The sequence below is a fragment of the Sarcophilus harrisii genome, chromosome 6 (genome assembly GCF_902635505.1).
Source record: "Sarcophilus harrisii chromosome 6, mSarHar1.11, whole genome shotgun sequence".
In the NCBI taxonomy this organism is placed as follows: domain Eukaryota; kingdom Metazoa; phylum Chordata; class Mammalia; order Dasyuromorphia; family Dasyuridae; genus Sarcophilus; species Sarcophilus harrisii.
This window is the reverse complement of record NC_045431.1, coordinates 205,875,709-205,892,663: the sequence shown is the minus strand read 5'-3', so window position 1 is coordinate 205,892,663 and position 16,955 is coordinate 205,875,709. Positions and strand designations below refer to the sequence as shown.

General features: G+C 36.6%; 2 protein-coding genes across 16 annotated transcripts in view; one reads left to right on the top strand and one right to left on the bottom strand.

The window, feature by feature from the left end:
- The window catches only part of BTBD10 (BTB domain containing 10), a 79,477-nt gene extending 67,225 nt beyond the window's left edge, over positions 1-12,252 (top strand). For all 8 annotated transcript variants that reach the window (XM_031941594.1, XM_031941590.1, XM_031941595.1 and 5 more), the window contains 4 exons: positions 932-1,052; positions 3,893-4,090; positions 6,355-6,465; positions 11,123-12,252. In XM_031941594.1, coding sequence (XP_031797454.1) covers positions 932-1,052; positions 3,893-4,090; positions 6,355-6,465; positions 11,123-11,433 — 741 coding nt within the window. In that variant the 3' untranslated portion in view covers positions 11,434-12,252. The remainder of the gene's footprint in view (positions 1-931; positions 1,053-3,892; positions 4,091-6,354; positions 6,466-11,122) is intronic.
- Positions 12,253-12,814: 562 nt separating this feature from the next.
- ARNTL (aryl hydrocarbon receptor nuclear translocator like) overlaps positions 12,815-16,955 on the bottom strand; it is a 101,547-nt gene continuing 97,406 nt past the window's right edge. For 7 of the 8 annotated variants that reach the window (XM_031941585.1, XM_031941582.1, XM_031941583.1 and 4 more), the window contains 2 exons: positions 14,165-14,267; positions 12,815-13,498 (listed from right to left, as the gene is read on the bottom strand). In XM_031941585.1, the coding sequence (XP_031797445.1) occupies positions 13,338-13,498; positions 14,165-14,267 (264 nt within the window). In that variant the 3' untranslated portion in view covers positions 12,815-13,337. Of the gene's footprint in view, positions 13,499-14,164; positions 15,384-16,955 lie in introns of those variants that run through there. The other variant, XM_031941586.1, reaches the window with a different exon arrangement.

Genomic DNA, 16,955 nt, shown 5'->3' with positions numbered 1-16,955 from the left:
CCCTTCTTTCCACTAGAACTGCAACCACTCTAATTGAGATACTCATTTTTTCAGTTCATAAATTTAAAACATATGCAAAAGACAAATTGATCTCTGAAATTTCTGAGACCATATAGTCTTTTTTTTTGTTTAAAATTAAAGCTTTTTATTTACAAAGCCATATGCAAGGGTAATTTTTCCAACATTGATCCTTGCAAAACCTTTTGTTCCAAATCTTCCCCTCCTTCCCTTCACTCTCTCCCCTAGCTGGCAGATAACCCAATACATGTTAAATATGTTGAAATACACGTTAGATCCACTATATATGTATGAATATACAGTTATTTTGTTGCACAAAAAAAATCAGATCAAGAAGGAAGAAAAAGGAAAAACTGAGAAAGAAAACAAAATGCAAGCAAATAACAGAAAGACTGAGAATATGTTGTGTTCCACACTCGGTTCCCACAGTCTTCTCTTTGGGTGTAGATGGCTCTCTCTCTGAGCAAGTGGACCTGGTTTCAATCATATTGTTGAAGAGAGCCACGTCTATCAGAATTGATTGTCGTATAGTCTCGTTGCCATGTATAATGATCTCCTGGTTTGAGCATATAGTCTTGATCTCAGTGTAATTAGTACTTGCATACATGACATATCTATCCTATCATTGAGGTTACAGACTGTTGTTTTTGTATCCTTATAACTTAGAATGCCTTACATTTAATAGGCACTTAATGAATGCTTAACTCTTAATCTTTTTGTGTTCAGGAATCTGAGCATAATATGTTAAGTATTTAACGAACAAATTTGTTGAATTTATTTTTTTGTGGGTGTAATAAAAGATTGTCAGTGCATGTTCTCTTCTTTTACTTCTATTAATGCTGTGGCTAAAGCAGGGTTGTGTTTTGGACTATTAGATATTTTGCTAATTCTTTGTTGATAATTTTTTTTTCAGGATTACTACAAGACTGGAATAATCCGTTGTCCTGATGGCATATCTATTCCTGAGCTAAGAGAAGCGTGTGACTATCTTTGTATCTCTTTTGAATATAGTACTATAAAATGTAGAGATCTCAGTAAGTATGATATCTATGAAAAAAAATCTATATAGAAAGTGCAGTAATTGTTTTTAAGGGGAATTGTAATATATTTGAAGGAAAAGAATTACTTAACTCAGTATAATATTTAAAGATCCCCATTTTAGAGTCTTTAGGGTCGTTATGCAGTTTTTGAACTTTGAACTTTTAAAATTTAATATTCTTAATTGTAGACTGATACACATGACCTTCTAGTGATTTTTAAAAGACCAATGTTGATATATCCAATCATTGCTACTATCTGCCATGCGACAGTAATGCTTGTGAAAGCTAATAGCATATGTATGTCCAACCCTAACTTCCAACATAATTCTTTTTTCCACATTTCAAGAGAGTGTAATTTTTTGTTGCTGTGTGTGCATATTTTGTCAGTACAGATTATATTGCGGTGATTGACTGGGTCTATGATTCATTAGTACAAGAGACTCCCAGATGAGGAAATTCTCTTTACCATCACAGGTTGGCCACTTTGTCTTGCAGCTAATAAAGAGAGAGGAACTTGGAGTACTGAGAGGGGGAAGGGACTCGATCAGGATCACACAGCTAGTAGGTGTCACAGGTGGCACTGAAACCCAGGTCTTCCTTGCTTTGAAACTGCCTCTCTGTTAGCATGCTACAGTCCCTTGTCCAGGGAGGATCTCGCACAAATTTAATCTTTCAAAATTGCTAGCGTCAAAAATTACATCACCTTTCATCCAACCAAATGAATGGGGTGCATCATTTTACCATTCAGCATAATCTGTACTGATGATTTCAATAACACTTTGAAGTTATATCTCACAATGCATTGTTTCATTGTAGGGTATAGTAACTTAATTTTATTCATATTACCTTAGCTTTTGAACTAGAAGTTTACCCTGGTAGTGATGTCCCTTCCCACTTTTTTTTTTTTTTTTTTTTAAAGATGAGGAAACTAAAACAGAATTTTTTGTTGAAAACAGTGAAGGGGAGACTATTAGTTTTACAACCCATTAATAAGAAAGTGAGCAAAATTAGTATAAACCAATTAGTATAAACCAAAATTAGTATAAACCGCCCGTGGGTGGTAGTTTGAGGACCCCTGCTGTAGAAGATGGGATTTTTACTTCAGACTTTTAAAGGGAACCAGGAAGGGCAGTAGGCTTTGGGGAGGAGAGAGCATTCCCGAGGCATGGAGGGCAACCAGAGAAAATGGTCAGAATTGAGACATTGTCTGTTATTTGTGGAATGGCCAGGAGACAAGTGTCACTGAATTGAAGACTGTGATTGGAAGTAAAGTATAGGAAGGGGCTAAGGTTATGAAGAGTTTTAAATGCCATTAAATACCAACCAAAGGACTTTGTATTTGATGGAAGTGATAGGGAGCTATAAGAGAGGGGTGGGGGTTGTTTATAAGTTGTTTAGAGGGAAGTGTGTAACGTACACTAGTTATTGATTCCCATGAATATTTCTCAAAGCTTCAAGCTGGTTATTATATAGAAGGTAGGCAGTTATCTGGCATTCATTTCTATTGTCCTTTTCCTGAAATTTCATTGTTGTGAACTATTGTAAAGTAATGAAATGTAAAAGGAACAATTTTTAGAAGGCAGATACTGAGGAGAACTAATGAAACTGGGGAAATCAGGACCTTTTGGTCCTTAATCTTTCAACTTTAACACCTAGATTCCTTCATGACTGTAAAGAAAGCTCTCAGCTGAATTACACTTCCTCTTTTCTTTATGGAATGAGGTTTATTCTCCTTGTTCTGTGTCCTATCTCAAGCCTATTTACTAAGAGGGAGAGCTGCTCCCAATCTACCTAGTCCTTTAACTTCTTTTGGGTGAGTGACTCAGATCAGAGTATCTCCAACTCTCCTTTTATTTCATTTTCTTGGAACCCAAAATGTCTGAGCCCTTATTTAAAAAAAAAAAAAAAACAACAACTCTTTTCTGGTTTTCTAATAAAAACTCCATTCTTTACAAGTATTTTCAATCTGTTAAGACTTTACTCCTAGAGCTGTATGTCATATTTTTTGCTGTAGAGCAGAAAGTACTATTTAGCAACACAAATTTATTTTGTCCATATCATAATGTTATTATTCTAGAATTTGGCAACATATTCTCCTATTTGGTCTTTTACTTTCATATTCCCAAACCACTTCCTTTTTCCATTGTGTTCTTGATGTTTTTTTCTGGGTATTTTCCGAAGGAGGTGAAAAAGGAGGAATGGTGATACAAAACTAGAAGTCTGTATAACATCTCTTAATGTACATATTGAGAAATGTTTGTTTTTGTACAAAAGTTTCTTTTCATAGTCAAGTTTTGTCAGATAATAGCTCCATTTGGCTAACAGATGTCAAGAACATAGGCATTCTTCTGGAGGAGAAGATTCTCTCAACCAATGCAGTTTGATACTGTTCCAACTTAGAATTCTTTTAGTTGCCTATAGTAGAGTCACACAGCCAATTTGTATCAGAGGCTAGGTTTATACTTCTCCAATCTTCCTCAATAATACTGTCACTAATGAACATAATCAGAACTGGAGTCATTCATTTGTTCAGCCTTTCATTTATTAACCTCTGCTACTCTACTAGATGTTTGGTATGATGAAATGATTATATAAAACCACTTCTTCCTTCATTTAGCTTGTAGTCAGTCTTAACAAAAAATAGGAGACAAGAGAGTTACATGAGTCATCAAACATGTTTTTTAGCCAGAAAGAAAGTCCAAATTACAGAAGGATGGGAAGGCTTAATATAGGGACTAGCCTTTCAAAGATGCATCAGTCTTTTTTGATATGTTTTGCTGATATTCATAACAAATCATCCAAAAATCATGATATTTTTATGGGTTTGATTTCAGGTGCCCTCATGCATGAATTATCAAATGATGGTGCTCGTAGACAATTTGAATTTTATTTAGAGGAAATGATCCTCCCTCTCATGGTGGCCAGTGCCCAAAGTGGTGAAAGAGAGTGTCATATAGTGGTACTCACAGATGATGACGTGGTTGATTGGGATGAAGAATACCCTCCACAGATGGGAGAAGAATATTCACAGAGTAAGTATTGGAAGATGTCTTTTTTCTGCTGGACCAATGCTGCTGCTTTATCACCTTATCTTAAGGTTTTAACTTCAGTTTATAAAAAGAATGCATCTTTATTTTGGAATTTTGCTACACATAACAGCTGCTTTTTTTTTTTTTTTTTTTTTTTAAATTAATGAGTAATTCTTAGAAACATTCCTGTAAAGGTAAAAAGTGAACAGTGCTATGGAAGTGAATCCTGGTCTGGAGGAGCTTCATTTGAACCTGTCCATTTGTAGATGGTGTTGTGACCTGTAGAAAGGTGTTGTTACCTTTAGAAAACCAGAATATTTTTGCTTTCTTAAAGCTCGTTATTCCTTTTAAGGCAATATCAACATTTTATCTAATCATTTAGATACTCTTTTTCGAATTGCAGTTTTGTTCCATTTTCAACCCCTCCCCACCAGAGCTTTTCCTATTTTTGGTAAATCACACATTAAGCACATATTGTCTTTGGCAGGTTTCCTAGAAATGACTGAGATTTCCTCTCAAATCAGAAGAATATAGGATAGCGTTTCCAATACAATTTAGATTTTTATAAATATCTTCATTTAGTCTTTTTGATAGAGTTTTTTAGTAACTTAGATTGCCAGTTTTATAAAGGCCAAGGATTTTCAGGGCCTGGTAAAGAACTTAAGTTAGTTGGTTGGTCTTTTTTTCCTGTTTGGTGGAGAAAATATTTTGGAATTCTTAAAAGTATTTTCTTTGTTTAAAAATTATTTTCTTAATTTAAAGTCATAGGTTACCATGTTGTTCCTTAAAGAATTTTTGTTGCATGATGTGCTCAGATGAGTGTTGTGGTCTTTCTTGTGAACAGTAGTAGTACTAGATATCTGATATTGCTGTACAAACCCTTAGTCCTGGGCTCTCTGCTAACCTGATTTTATGATTTCTTGCTGCCTAAGTTTGACAAAATAAAGGAAAAATTAATAATTAAAAAAAAAAAACAAAACAAAACTAAAGAGATATCAAAAGATTTTAAAAAAAAAAACTGTCATATTAGTAAAATGCATTTCTTAAACTTTAGGATTTGTTTTTCAAAGCCAAAACTTTAACCTGCAGAGCATAGAGAAAAGTTTAAAATTACTTTATCTAATCATTTTGAAGAGTGTAGTTTTGTTTTTATTTTTTCACTTTCTTTCAAAGAAGATTTTAAAAACTTAAACTTTGAAGATTAAAGACTTAAACATTTTTTCCTTGTCAATTCTTATTTTGCTCTGAGACAGAAGATTTTTAACCAAAGAGGATTCATTTGTAAGAGATGAAGATAGTTCCGCCAGCTGTATTTTTTCTAATTAGAAAGTAGTATAAAATGATGGTGCTTTATGACATCATTCATTCTGTGAAATGATGACAAATCTCAGATTTTCAACATTTTTAAGGATGTAGAAATAAATACCAACTTATTCCAGAGAAAGCAAGTATTTATTTTCCTTTTAACTGGATCCTATAAACCAGCGTGTTTGGTTTGTGAGCGTGTCTTTCTTTTTTTGCAAAAACCTTTGCAGTTCACCTTTTAAGGGAGATAACTCCACCTGAAAGAGAGAAGGCGAGGAGGGTCCATCTGTCTAACTCCCTGAAGTCCCCAGCACATTTGGAAGATTCATCATGTTGTCAGTGGAGTTTCTGTCCTTTGCAAAGCCTGTTTGACCTAAACAGACTAACCTGGGCAGAACTTGCTCGATTCTGCCTTTTAACATCAGTATTGAGTGGGATGGCCACCTCAGTGGAGAACAGTTTGGGGGGAGGTCTGCACACTTCGTAGCTCAATCCATGAAATACAAATAGTGTTTTATTTCTCTACCCTTTGGGATGGATAATCATCTAAATGGTTTATACCATGTTCTTCAGTCTGCCTGTGTTGATGGGCAATTGTTTTTTTTTTTTTTTTTTTAAACACTCTTTTTGTCAGGTCTTTAAAGTTTTTTTTGTTTGTTTGTTTTTTAAGAATTGGATTATTTTTCCTATGGATTGGGTTTCAATAATAAGCTGCAGTAACCTGATGGATTCTCAAAGCTTTTCTGGTTTCCACCCTGTTAGAGATTTGCTTGTATATTAACTCTACTGAACTTAGTGTTCTGTGATGTTGGCTAGTCATCCTTTGGCATTACTGCATCCATTGTGGGGATTTAGGGTGATCATACCCTGCTGATTGTGGAGCAAGATGAATTTAAGGTAAAAAGCTTCAGTAAATGTATTTCTGTTACTAATTTCTAAAATCTGTTGCTTTTTGTCCCCAGTTATTTATAGCACAAAGTTGTATAGGTTTTTCAAATACATTGAAAATAGAGATGTGGCCAAATCTGTCTTGAAGGAGCGAGGTCTTAAGAAGATTCGATTGGGTATAGAAGGTAAGATATATTCATGGCTCTTCTTTCTAATGATTTTTTTTTGTTTTTTCAACCAAGGTAGGAGAGTAGTATTTATGCTTTTTTTCCCCCTCTTAAATATGTTTATTTAAAATGGATTGAAAAAAGCAGAAGCCTTTAAGAATATGGATGAAAGCTTAAGAAAAAAGTCTGATGAGTTACTGTTATTAGAGTTGTTCTCAAAATCAAAGCTTCTTAAACTATGGGTCATGATCCCATTTAGGAGTGTATAACTGAATATGAGGATTATAAAAATTTTGGCAAAAGATTTCTAAATGAACAACCAAAAATTAATTCAAAATTCAAAATCCATCCGAGATGTTTCTGGTAGGACTTGCTTGCCCATATTGTATTGTGTGACTTCACTGTATACTTGGTTCTGAACACACAACACACATACTTTGCATTGCACATGCAAAAATGCTGTCAGTAACACCCCATTTCAGATTCGAAATGAGGTCATGTAAACATTTCTTGAGAGGAAGGGGGTTGAGAGTAGAAAAAATTTCTAAATAAAACATAGCCACCAACTGTGTGTTGTTGCTCAATTGTTTTAGTTTAGTTAGTTCTCCCTACCCTATTTGGTTTTTTTTGGCAAAGATCCTGGAGTTGTTTGCCGTTTACTTCTCCAACTTATTTTACAGATGAGGAAACTAAAACAAACAAAATCAGGTAACTTACTTAGGGTCGCACAACTAAGTGTTTGAAGTCATATTTGAACTCTGGAAGGTGAGTCTTAGTGATTCCAGTGCCCAATTTAATAGGATTTACAATAGTACAAGCATTAATCTTACTTTGTAGTTGAGAAACCTGTGAGGTTCAGAGAACTAGAGTCACATAGCAAGGAACTTTTGGAGCCATGATTTGTATACAGGTTTCTGACTTCAATCTGGTGCTCTTTTCTATAATATCACTGAAGAAAGGTTTGTCACCGTAAAATGATAGGAATCCTACTTGTATCACTATTGATTATTATACATAATTATTATCCTTCTCATTATATGCTGCAAGGAAGGTAAAAGGGATGAAATGACACAGCACAACTGGGAGGAGTTATATAGCATATTTCAGTTCACAAAATAGTCCTTTTGAGCATCTTCTTTGTAGATAGTCGTGTTGTAGAAAGTGGCAAAAATGAAACACTCTTTGTTCTATTGGGGGAAACAACATCTATCTGGACAAGTAAATATAGGGAACTCTTGGTGGGGGGAAGGGGAAGCTCTTCCCAGCGATGCTACTTGACACTTTTTCTGTCATTTAGACTCTTAAGAGTATTGCCCAGAGTATTGAGAAGGGGAAGTGGGAATGTGTCAAAGGATGGGCCAGCATATACAAAAAGTGGGGCTTGAGTCAACGGGTCCCTGATCTCCAAGCCAGCTCTTTGTCCACTCGGCCATTTTGGCCAAGGGTGTTACAAACTTTGGAGAGATTTGGAGGTAGATACAAACGAGAATATGGGGAGAGGATTTTTGGCCTTGAAGTATATTAATTTTGAATCATGAGATGATCTTGATGAAATTTGTTTTAAGCAGTTGAAAGGGATCTTTACTCCTGGATATTGTAATGGCTGAACATATTCTTTCCATGCTCTTGTTACATATCTTAAAGAGTTCTGAGATCTAGATAGATTGAAAAAATAAGATGGTTGACCTTAAGTCATTGGGAGTTGGGCAGTATTGAGCATCTTTCCTGGAGTCTCTTGCCACAATATCTGAAGAAATGAGCACAGCCAAGAGATTGCATCAGTATGGTTATAGCACTCAGCTCTGCCTTTGAAGTTCCAAAATCTAATCTCCATCCCAGACCTCCATCCATATTGGAATAATCTTCCAATATGCTTTGCTCATATTAGGACTAGGGATCTGTTATTTCTTGAACTTCTTTTCAGAACAGAAAAGGTACAATCCCTTAACACCTACGGCCTTAGAGCTCAGATAGTTTTCATTCTCTTTTGGAGCTGATCCTGTATTCCCTACCACTCATGGTACATCTTTGTGTCCTGATAAAGAAACATTTATACTCTTTTCTGGTCACCTATGAGGGGAAAGGGTTTAAAAACACTTTTGCATTTGGAAAAATAATGTTCTTTCTATAATTGACTGTCATATCTTCATATGCATTTCTCTTTGTGGGGTGGGAGAAGTAGGGAAGGGATACTTGTGTGTTCTTGATATTTTGAGACAGTGCTATTCAGTTCCTTGGTACCCTATTATTACTTTTAGGCTTAGGAGGTGGTTTGTCATAAAATTACTCAGAAATTTTTTTTTTTTTTTTCAGAGAGATAAAAACTGAATTTACCTGGATGCTGAAGGCTATTGTAGGACTCTGGAACTTTATAGGGAAATCACCTAGTTCATTACTCACATTTCTGTTTATGCTCCTGGAAGGAGCTACTTGCCTTTTCCACTTACTTACTATTCTGCAATGGCACATTTTACCCTGAAGTTTGTTTTCCCATTTGCCCTTAAAGTTGTAAACCCACAATGGATTGTTAGAGTAATTTGGAAAAATCTTCCCTAAAGTTTCTCCAATTTGTCTAACCCATCTTTGTAACAAAGGTTATACTTTGATACAGCTCCCAGAATGTTGCTTCAATGAGCACACTCATTCCTTCTTCCTTCCTTCTCAACTCCTCTTTTCCCTGAAGTTGAATCTTCTCCTCCATATAATCAAAGTAATGGCAAAGTAATAGGAGGAAAATGTAGTAGTGGGAGGAAATAAGACTGAGGTAAAGGTAACAGGATTGCTTCCTGCTACTGTAAAGTCAGTTCTTTCCTTTTCCTGCCTTGAGAAAATGTTATTTTGGGTCTTGGTTTTTTTTTCCCTTTTAAATAAGTGAGGCATTCTGGCCAATTTACTTTCTATCCTAATTACTACAAAATAGGCCAACTTTTATTTAAAAAAGAAAAAAAAAATCACTACTACTTGATGCAACTACATGCATTTTACTAGGTTCATAGCACTAGAGCTTGAAGGGACCTTGGAGTCCAACACCCTTATTTTACAGGTGAGAAAACTGTTGAAAAGTGTCGATTTGAGGATTTGAATGGGATCTCAGGCAGTGTATAGAGCTGAGAGGGTTTGCTGCTCCCTCTAGTGGACAAATACCATATTAAGGTTGGACTTCTGTCCCAGGGAAATTTTCCTGAATGTAAGCAAAAATAAAGTGAAACAACTCATGTAGTTTTCTTGATTTAGATTTGTGTATATGTGGATGATTCTATTTAGAGAAATAGTAGTTTCATGCCTGATGCCATCTTTGGATGGTGTGAGTGATAGCTTGGAGCAGGTAAGCTTTGAGTGGTGGGGCCTGTAATGTCTTTTGAAAGATCTTGTGTTGTCCAGAATTTAGTATAGGGTTGGAAAGATAAAACCCTATCATGGAACTTGAGTCTAGTGAAAAGGGAAGTTTGCCACTTGTCAACCTTCAAATATGACTCCTGCATTCCTTGGGACTTTTCTTTTATTTTGCCACACAGTAACCCCTGATAGAAAATTGTCCTGAAGTTAAACAATCTGATGCTGCTAAACTGTGGTTCTCGTTGCACAGCCTGTGTCCCTTCCACCCTATGCCCCAAATTTTCCTCGTTGTATAGGGTTCACGCTCTCCAGGAAGCAGCCAAGTCTGGTGTCAAAGGTTCATACTCCGCTTTTGACACTATATGTAACCTTAGGGTCTCTTTTTCCTCCTTTATAATAAGAAAGTTGAACTAGATGTCCTCTGAAGTTCCTTCTTGTTCTGAGTCTCTGATTCTTTATCCATGATTTTGTTTGCCTAATTTAATCTTACCACCTTTCTCTATGCTTAGCCATCCTTCAAAGCTTTCTTCAGTATTGCCTCTTCCTGACTTCTTCTCTGGGCAGTCATCTTTGCTCTCCTGAACTCTTGATAATATTTACTATCTTACCCCCACTTCTTTGGCATTTATCACAAACACAGCCAGGACATCTCTTACACTTGGGCTTATTTACTACAAATGCTCAGTAAATACTAGTTGAATAAATAGGCTTAGTGAGCTTGGGGACCGGGAAGAAGCTGTTACATTAAAAAGTCAACATGGAAAAGTTTTTTTTTTTTTTTTTTTTTTTTTGATTCAGGAAATAGCCACCTGTTTTTGAAACAGTGTATTTTAGGGTAGGTGGAATTGCTTTCTCTTGAATTGTTTTTTTCAAGGAGAGGGATTTGAAAGTAACCCCATTTAACTAGTAAAATGTAAACTTCCATATTTTTTTTTTTCTATTATTGAGAGCATATAATCATCTAGTTTGCAAAAAGGAAATGCTTCTTATCTTAATGGTTATTTTAATAGGGCTTTAAGGTTTGTGGGCATTTCCTCATTATAACTTTGAAACAGTAGCTATTTGCAAGTATTATCATAATTAAACTGAGGATGATAGGCTACTCTTTCCTACGGTGGCAATTATGGTAAGTATGTAAAGTCATTTATGGATCTGTCTCCTAACTTTATGGCTAGCCTTCTTCCTTTGTGATGTATCTATTATTCTGATGTGTTAAAAGTATAGATCATATAATGAGAGAACTAGAAAATATTTTAGAAGTTTTCTGGGTGTAGATGAGGAAAATTGGGATTCAAAGAAGTAATGTATTTCATCAATTTATGCAAAATCTTTCCTTTAGGGTATCCCACTTACAAAGAGAAAGTCAAGAAAAGGCCTGGTGGGCGCCCAGAAGTAATCTACAACTATGTCCAAAGACCATTTATTCGCATGTCCTGGGAGAAGGAGGAAGGAAAAAGTCGGCATGTGGACTTCCAGTGTGTGAAAAGTAAGTCTATCACAAACCTAGCAGCAGCTGCCGCAGACATTCCCCAGGACCAGCTGGTGGTCATGCATCCAACACCTCAAGTGGATGAGCTGGATATTCTACCTATTCCTCCTCCTCCTGGCAGCAATGAGATGGATCCTGAGGGACAGAGTCCAATGCTGTGATGGAGGCGGCCCATCTTACAAATGCTAGCATGCTCCTCTCACCAGTGATGCTGCCCTCATTCTTCGGCACTGCAATGCCACTGTTCTTCATTGTGAAATGCACACACCAGTGTTTAGGAGATTGCAGTGTGGACTTTTTTTTTTAAAAGACCAAAGGTATCAGTCTGACATCCTGAGGTTCCACTTATATAAATGTATTTGTTTACCAGTAGGTTTGTGAAATTGGTTCTTTGTATGCTGGACAGTTCTCTCACGTTTAGAAAGGGTGGGATTGGCAGTAGGGGGTACTGGTGGACCTTCACCATAGACTTTGGCCACAGCCCGGACAAAATGCAGTAACACGATATTGATGGTAGCACTTTATAAATGGTGGTTCTGTGGAATTCTTAAAGCCATTTTTTATAGTTGTGATGCACAATACAAATTTAAACAAGTGCTCCTATCAAAGCCTCTTCAGCAAAAGGTGGAAATGCAGTTGGCATCTGTTAGTAGGTTTTGCCGCTCACTGTGGAGTGAGCACAAAGTGTAAGTATTTACCACTGGGCTCGTTGAATGATTAGGATGATATTCAGTAGCTGTTTAGTCTGTTTCCCAGCGCAGTTTTTCACTCATTTTGTGTGAGTCACATGCAGGGATGTGAACAGCAGAGGTGATTTATCATCCAGTCTGCCTTATCCTTAATCTGTTCACAGATATTTATTTACTGACAAGGTGTTTTCATAAATGTCATGGGATAGGAATGAAGTGTTCACTTCTCGTTTACTAAATGATTGTAAACTTGAGTTTTTCATTGAAATAAACTTACATTGTTTTCATGTTTCTGACCAGATTATTAATTCTTAGAATTAGCAGATTGTTCACTCAGTTCACTCACTTCACTATTTGGAAGGCATAAGAGCAGGCCCCTAAAAATAATCATGATCGATAGATAGCCACATCACATCATGGTACTGCCATCAACTGGTAACCTACATGTAACATATCTCCTGATTCCCAAAGATGCTGAAAGATTAGATGATTTAGAGTTGAGTTTAGCATTACCCAATGGTGCCAGTGGAAAAAACAATTATTGATATTTATGACTAGTTGTCATAAGCTAAAATAATGTGAAGAATAAAATTCTGAACTTTAAATTTGAAAGATCTTTGCTAAAACATCTGTGATACATCATTTTTGCTTGCAGAATCATCGTAGCTCTGTTTTACTGAAAACATAGTATGTGAGTACCCAAGCCAAAGAAAGGGAAAGCACACTGGGTAGTTTACTATGAAAGTAAAGAAGGGATGTAATACGTGATAATCATCATTCTTGAATCCGTGACTGACAGTTAAATTTTGCGACAGGAATATTCTTTTCAACTTGTTTAAAAAAGTAAATGGTATTTTATAGAACAAAGGAAACATTTATTTTAAAAATATTTAACTGTCTAATACATTACACTTTAACCCATATTTATAGTAAAGGATTCTTACAAGAAAGAATAAACAGCTTTATGATACAATTAGTATAAGAAATGTCCACATGGGGGACCTCTTTGTAGTGTAAAAACACCATACATCTGAAATGACTGTTTGCATATAAAAGCTACCAATGATGCTTCTGGTGCACAATGATTTAAAAATTCAACACGAACAGAATCCAAAATATACAATTAATGCAAGCTATTCACAGCTAGCTCAATAATCAATGATGCAGAAACACTGTAGCGGTTTTAGTTCCACTTTGTCTTAAGTTACACATAGTAGGATTGACTTGTATCAATGGCTTTGAGATGGCTTTTATGAAGTTTGAACATAAAAGCTATTATCTCTTTATCCAAGAAGCTTCACAGACGGTCAAACTCCACCAATAATGCACTTTGATACTGCAGATGTTGCTGAAGCAACTGTGCAGTAAAATGATGTTTAAAGTGGCCAAGGTAAGTCACTGAAATCCACAGGGCCACCAAGACCAGCATCTGCTTCCAAGAGGCTCATGATGACTGCCATGGCTGCTTCGTCGTTACTGGGGCTGCTGGAACCTTGGTCATTATCAATCATGTCTATACCAACGTGGGTATTCTCACCTGAATAGAAAACAAACTTCTTAGTAGTCAGAATTACTTCCTTTGGTTTTAATTTCATTTTGTAAAATTCCTATATCAAATTTTTGGTATTTTGAACTTAATGCTTTAAGCAAATCTATTTATTGCTGAAGTGGGGGCCCTTTTTCCTAAGATTTTAGGAGAAAGATAAACTCTCCAAATTTCTTAGATTCAAGAGCACAGCTAAATTCTGTAGGAAGCAGAAACATTTAAAACAATTCAGTTCCATATTAATCTAGGAAAAGGAGGAAGAAGGGACTATTACTGAGGAGAAACAAAAAAGAGAGATCAGAGACTGATTATAAAAGGAAGGCTAGGGGGAAAAAGAAGTTGAATAGATTCTTTTTGAAGAAGTTGGGTGACTATTTTCATAACTTCAGCTATTATTTCTGTCTCCAAAATGTTAAATTCTCCTCTCAAACTCTTAGCCCAAATGGCAAGCTAGTTAATTTGTACTAGCCTGATGTACTGCTAAAATTTGCGGTGGTAGATTGTGGGATGGGAAGGGTAGGACACACCTTCAGGGAGACAAAGCTGATTTATGTTAAAAACTCTTAAAAAGATATTTAAAAAAACAAAAACAAAAAAACAAGACCTGTTACTGGATTTGGCAGGCTTACTGAAGTGATTAATATCAATGCTACTTACCAAGAATAGAGGAACTGTCGGAATATGGATACCCAGGGTTATCTTGAATCTGCCCTGGGAGGAGACCAGCAGAAGGAATGTCTGGAGTTCCTCCATTTAAAATCTATCAAATGGGAAAGCATAGGAGTTTTTGTGATTTAAACGCAAATCTCAGACAAGCAGTATGATTACTAAGGGCAAAAAACCAAAGAGGCCATCTGAAATAGTCTCATGCTAATTAATGTTAGAAAAGTTAGTGGGGCAAAACCTTCATTTAAAAAATTATTCTCTGTTCATTTGGTTCAGGATCATCATCTACACCACGCTATATTAATAGCAACTTAGAACTTAATGCCCAATCTCGATCACTAAATGTCAACAGGTCCACCCTGGTGGCCCCCTGCATGTGGGTAAAGCATCTTCTAGATTGTCTTTCACGGTGATAGGGAAGAGTATCACCAACTACACCATCTCCAAGCCAGGGAAACAGATATGATGGAACTCGAGGGATGTTCTTACATTTGCCTTCAGACCTAGAATTATTAAATGAACCCATATGTCTTGAGAGCCTACTACACACCAGGCCCGGTACCAGGGATAGCAGTACAATGGCGAGGGCTTTCTTCTCTGCCCTTTTCTACTATGCATCTAGGAGGTGGGCATTTAAAAAAAGCTATAACTAGGACATGATGAGAAGCTAGCTGTGGAGAAATGAGCTAAGTTCTATGCCTGAGAGGAAGTCTTTTGAGGATTTCTTTTGTGGCTTTGGACCTTTGCAGTGTCCCAATTTTCAAACTAAGACTGCTGAACTACTAGCTCTGCAGCTTTTTTCAGGTAAGTAACAGACAAAATGCTTTTCAACATTTTAAAGCTTCAAATTTCAGTCACACCAGCCCAGACTATACCTTTGCTGAATTGTTTCCTGTGCCTAGTACTCCCATTTCAAACTTTCTTCCAATAAGAAGTGATCGCCTTCATGCTTCCATAACACTTTTCTAACCTTGAACACTTACCATTCTGCTCTGATTACTGGGTCTGTTTTCTGTGAGGCAGACATGCTCCAGGAGAACACAACTATACCTTATTTCACCTAGATGCGTCCTCTCCTGCATCTAAGGTTATTACTATGGGTGTCTCCAGTGGAACAGATTAGAATCCATCCATGTAGTCTCATATTCTGCAGTTCATGTCCATGCCACCAAAGCTGGATATCATTGTCTCTCACTTGGTGTCCTAGTAGCTAACAAAGACCATTCAAGAAATGGTCTGAATTGAAAAGGTTCTAATTGTATTTATTTTTATTATGAACACAACAACAGATGTGAAAAACTGAAATTTGCCTTTAAAAATTTCATTGCACCCCTCCCAGCTCTGTGAAGTACTTAAAGTGCTGCTAATGAATTATTGGATTTAATGGAGTCTAATCAGCTGAATGGCAAATGCAGAGGGGGAGGAAATGGATTTAGGGTTCATCAGGAAGATGGCATAATAACTTATATTTGGATTGACTGAACACCAAGATTATCTACTCCCCAAACCCTACTTGTCCTCGTAACTTTACCTTTTCTTTTTCTGGCACCTGTATGAAATGGTGAGATCATCTTTGAATTTTTTCTCCCAGACCTCCCAACATCATCAAATGACATAATAGATGGAAAGTGCTTTGTGAATCTTAAATATTACATATCTCTCATCCCTCCTCTTTTTTTTCCCCACTACTGTCAGCAATGAGTGGGACACTCAGCTCATCTCATCTATTTTACTGACCGCAGTGGATTCCTGACATGTCATCTTGCCTCAGCTCTCTCTCCCTTCCAATCTGCCTGTCATGTGTAACATCTGCTCAGAAATACCTAGTGAATCAAGGTCAGACTCCTCTAATTGGCACCCCAGCTAGCAGTGCCTTACCTTCTAACCACTCTTATCTCATTATTCTTCATGCATTTTACGCTGCCCCTAAATAGGAACCATATAGCCGCCATTTAGTTAATGTATATTTGTTGTGGTCCTGAAATATAGCTGGCTAGGAGTTCACTTTCTGAACCAACTATGAATGTGGTAACGAGACTGACTTTAGAAAACGGGGTACCGGGGCAACTAATATTGTTATATGAAGATCCTTTGTCTTTCTGGTGCATATATCTGAGATAAAACAGTTAAGATGGAAGGGTACTACTGTTTTTGGTGATTCATATGTATACAAATAATGGTTTCTGGATTGGATGTGCTAATGTTGCCAAGGCTACTGATACTTTTATAAAAAGCTGAAAGCCACTTGGAACACTGATGGCATTTTTTCATTGCTGCCCAATGAAGGAGGACTTTAAAGGAGGGAAAATGATGGAGATGTGAGGCTGAGTATGAGACCCAGATGTGGATTTCTAAAGCATGAATTAAAATATATCACTGATGGCCAGCAAAGGCTAGCAGGAATGCATTTGTATGGCATTTTGCCATACAAATATCTAATCAAAAGGGCTTCAAAACTGAAAACTCAGGAGGGCTGAGAAGTATATTATAACTATAATGAAGCTAGAGTAGCACCTGAGATACACAGCCTCCCAGGAAGCAAGCTTCAAAAAAGCAGCCAGCAATAAAAACATGGCTTCAAATTTCTATAAACAAATGCAAAGAATAAGCAACAAGATGAATGCAGAAGAAAAATAGACCTCCTAGGTATCACTGAGACCGAGTAGGGTTCTGCTACCCAGGTACTCCTTTAAAACAAACAGATAGGGAGTAGAGGGGAAAATGTGTGTTTCAGGGTGAAGAAGCAATCTGGTAAATAAGATACACGGGGGGGGGGGTAGGG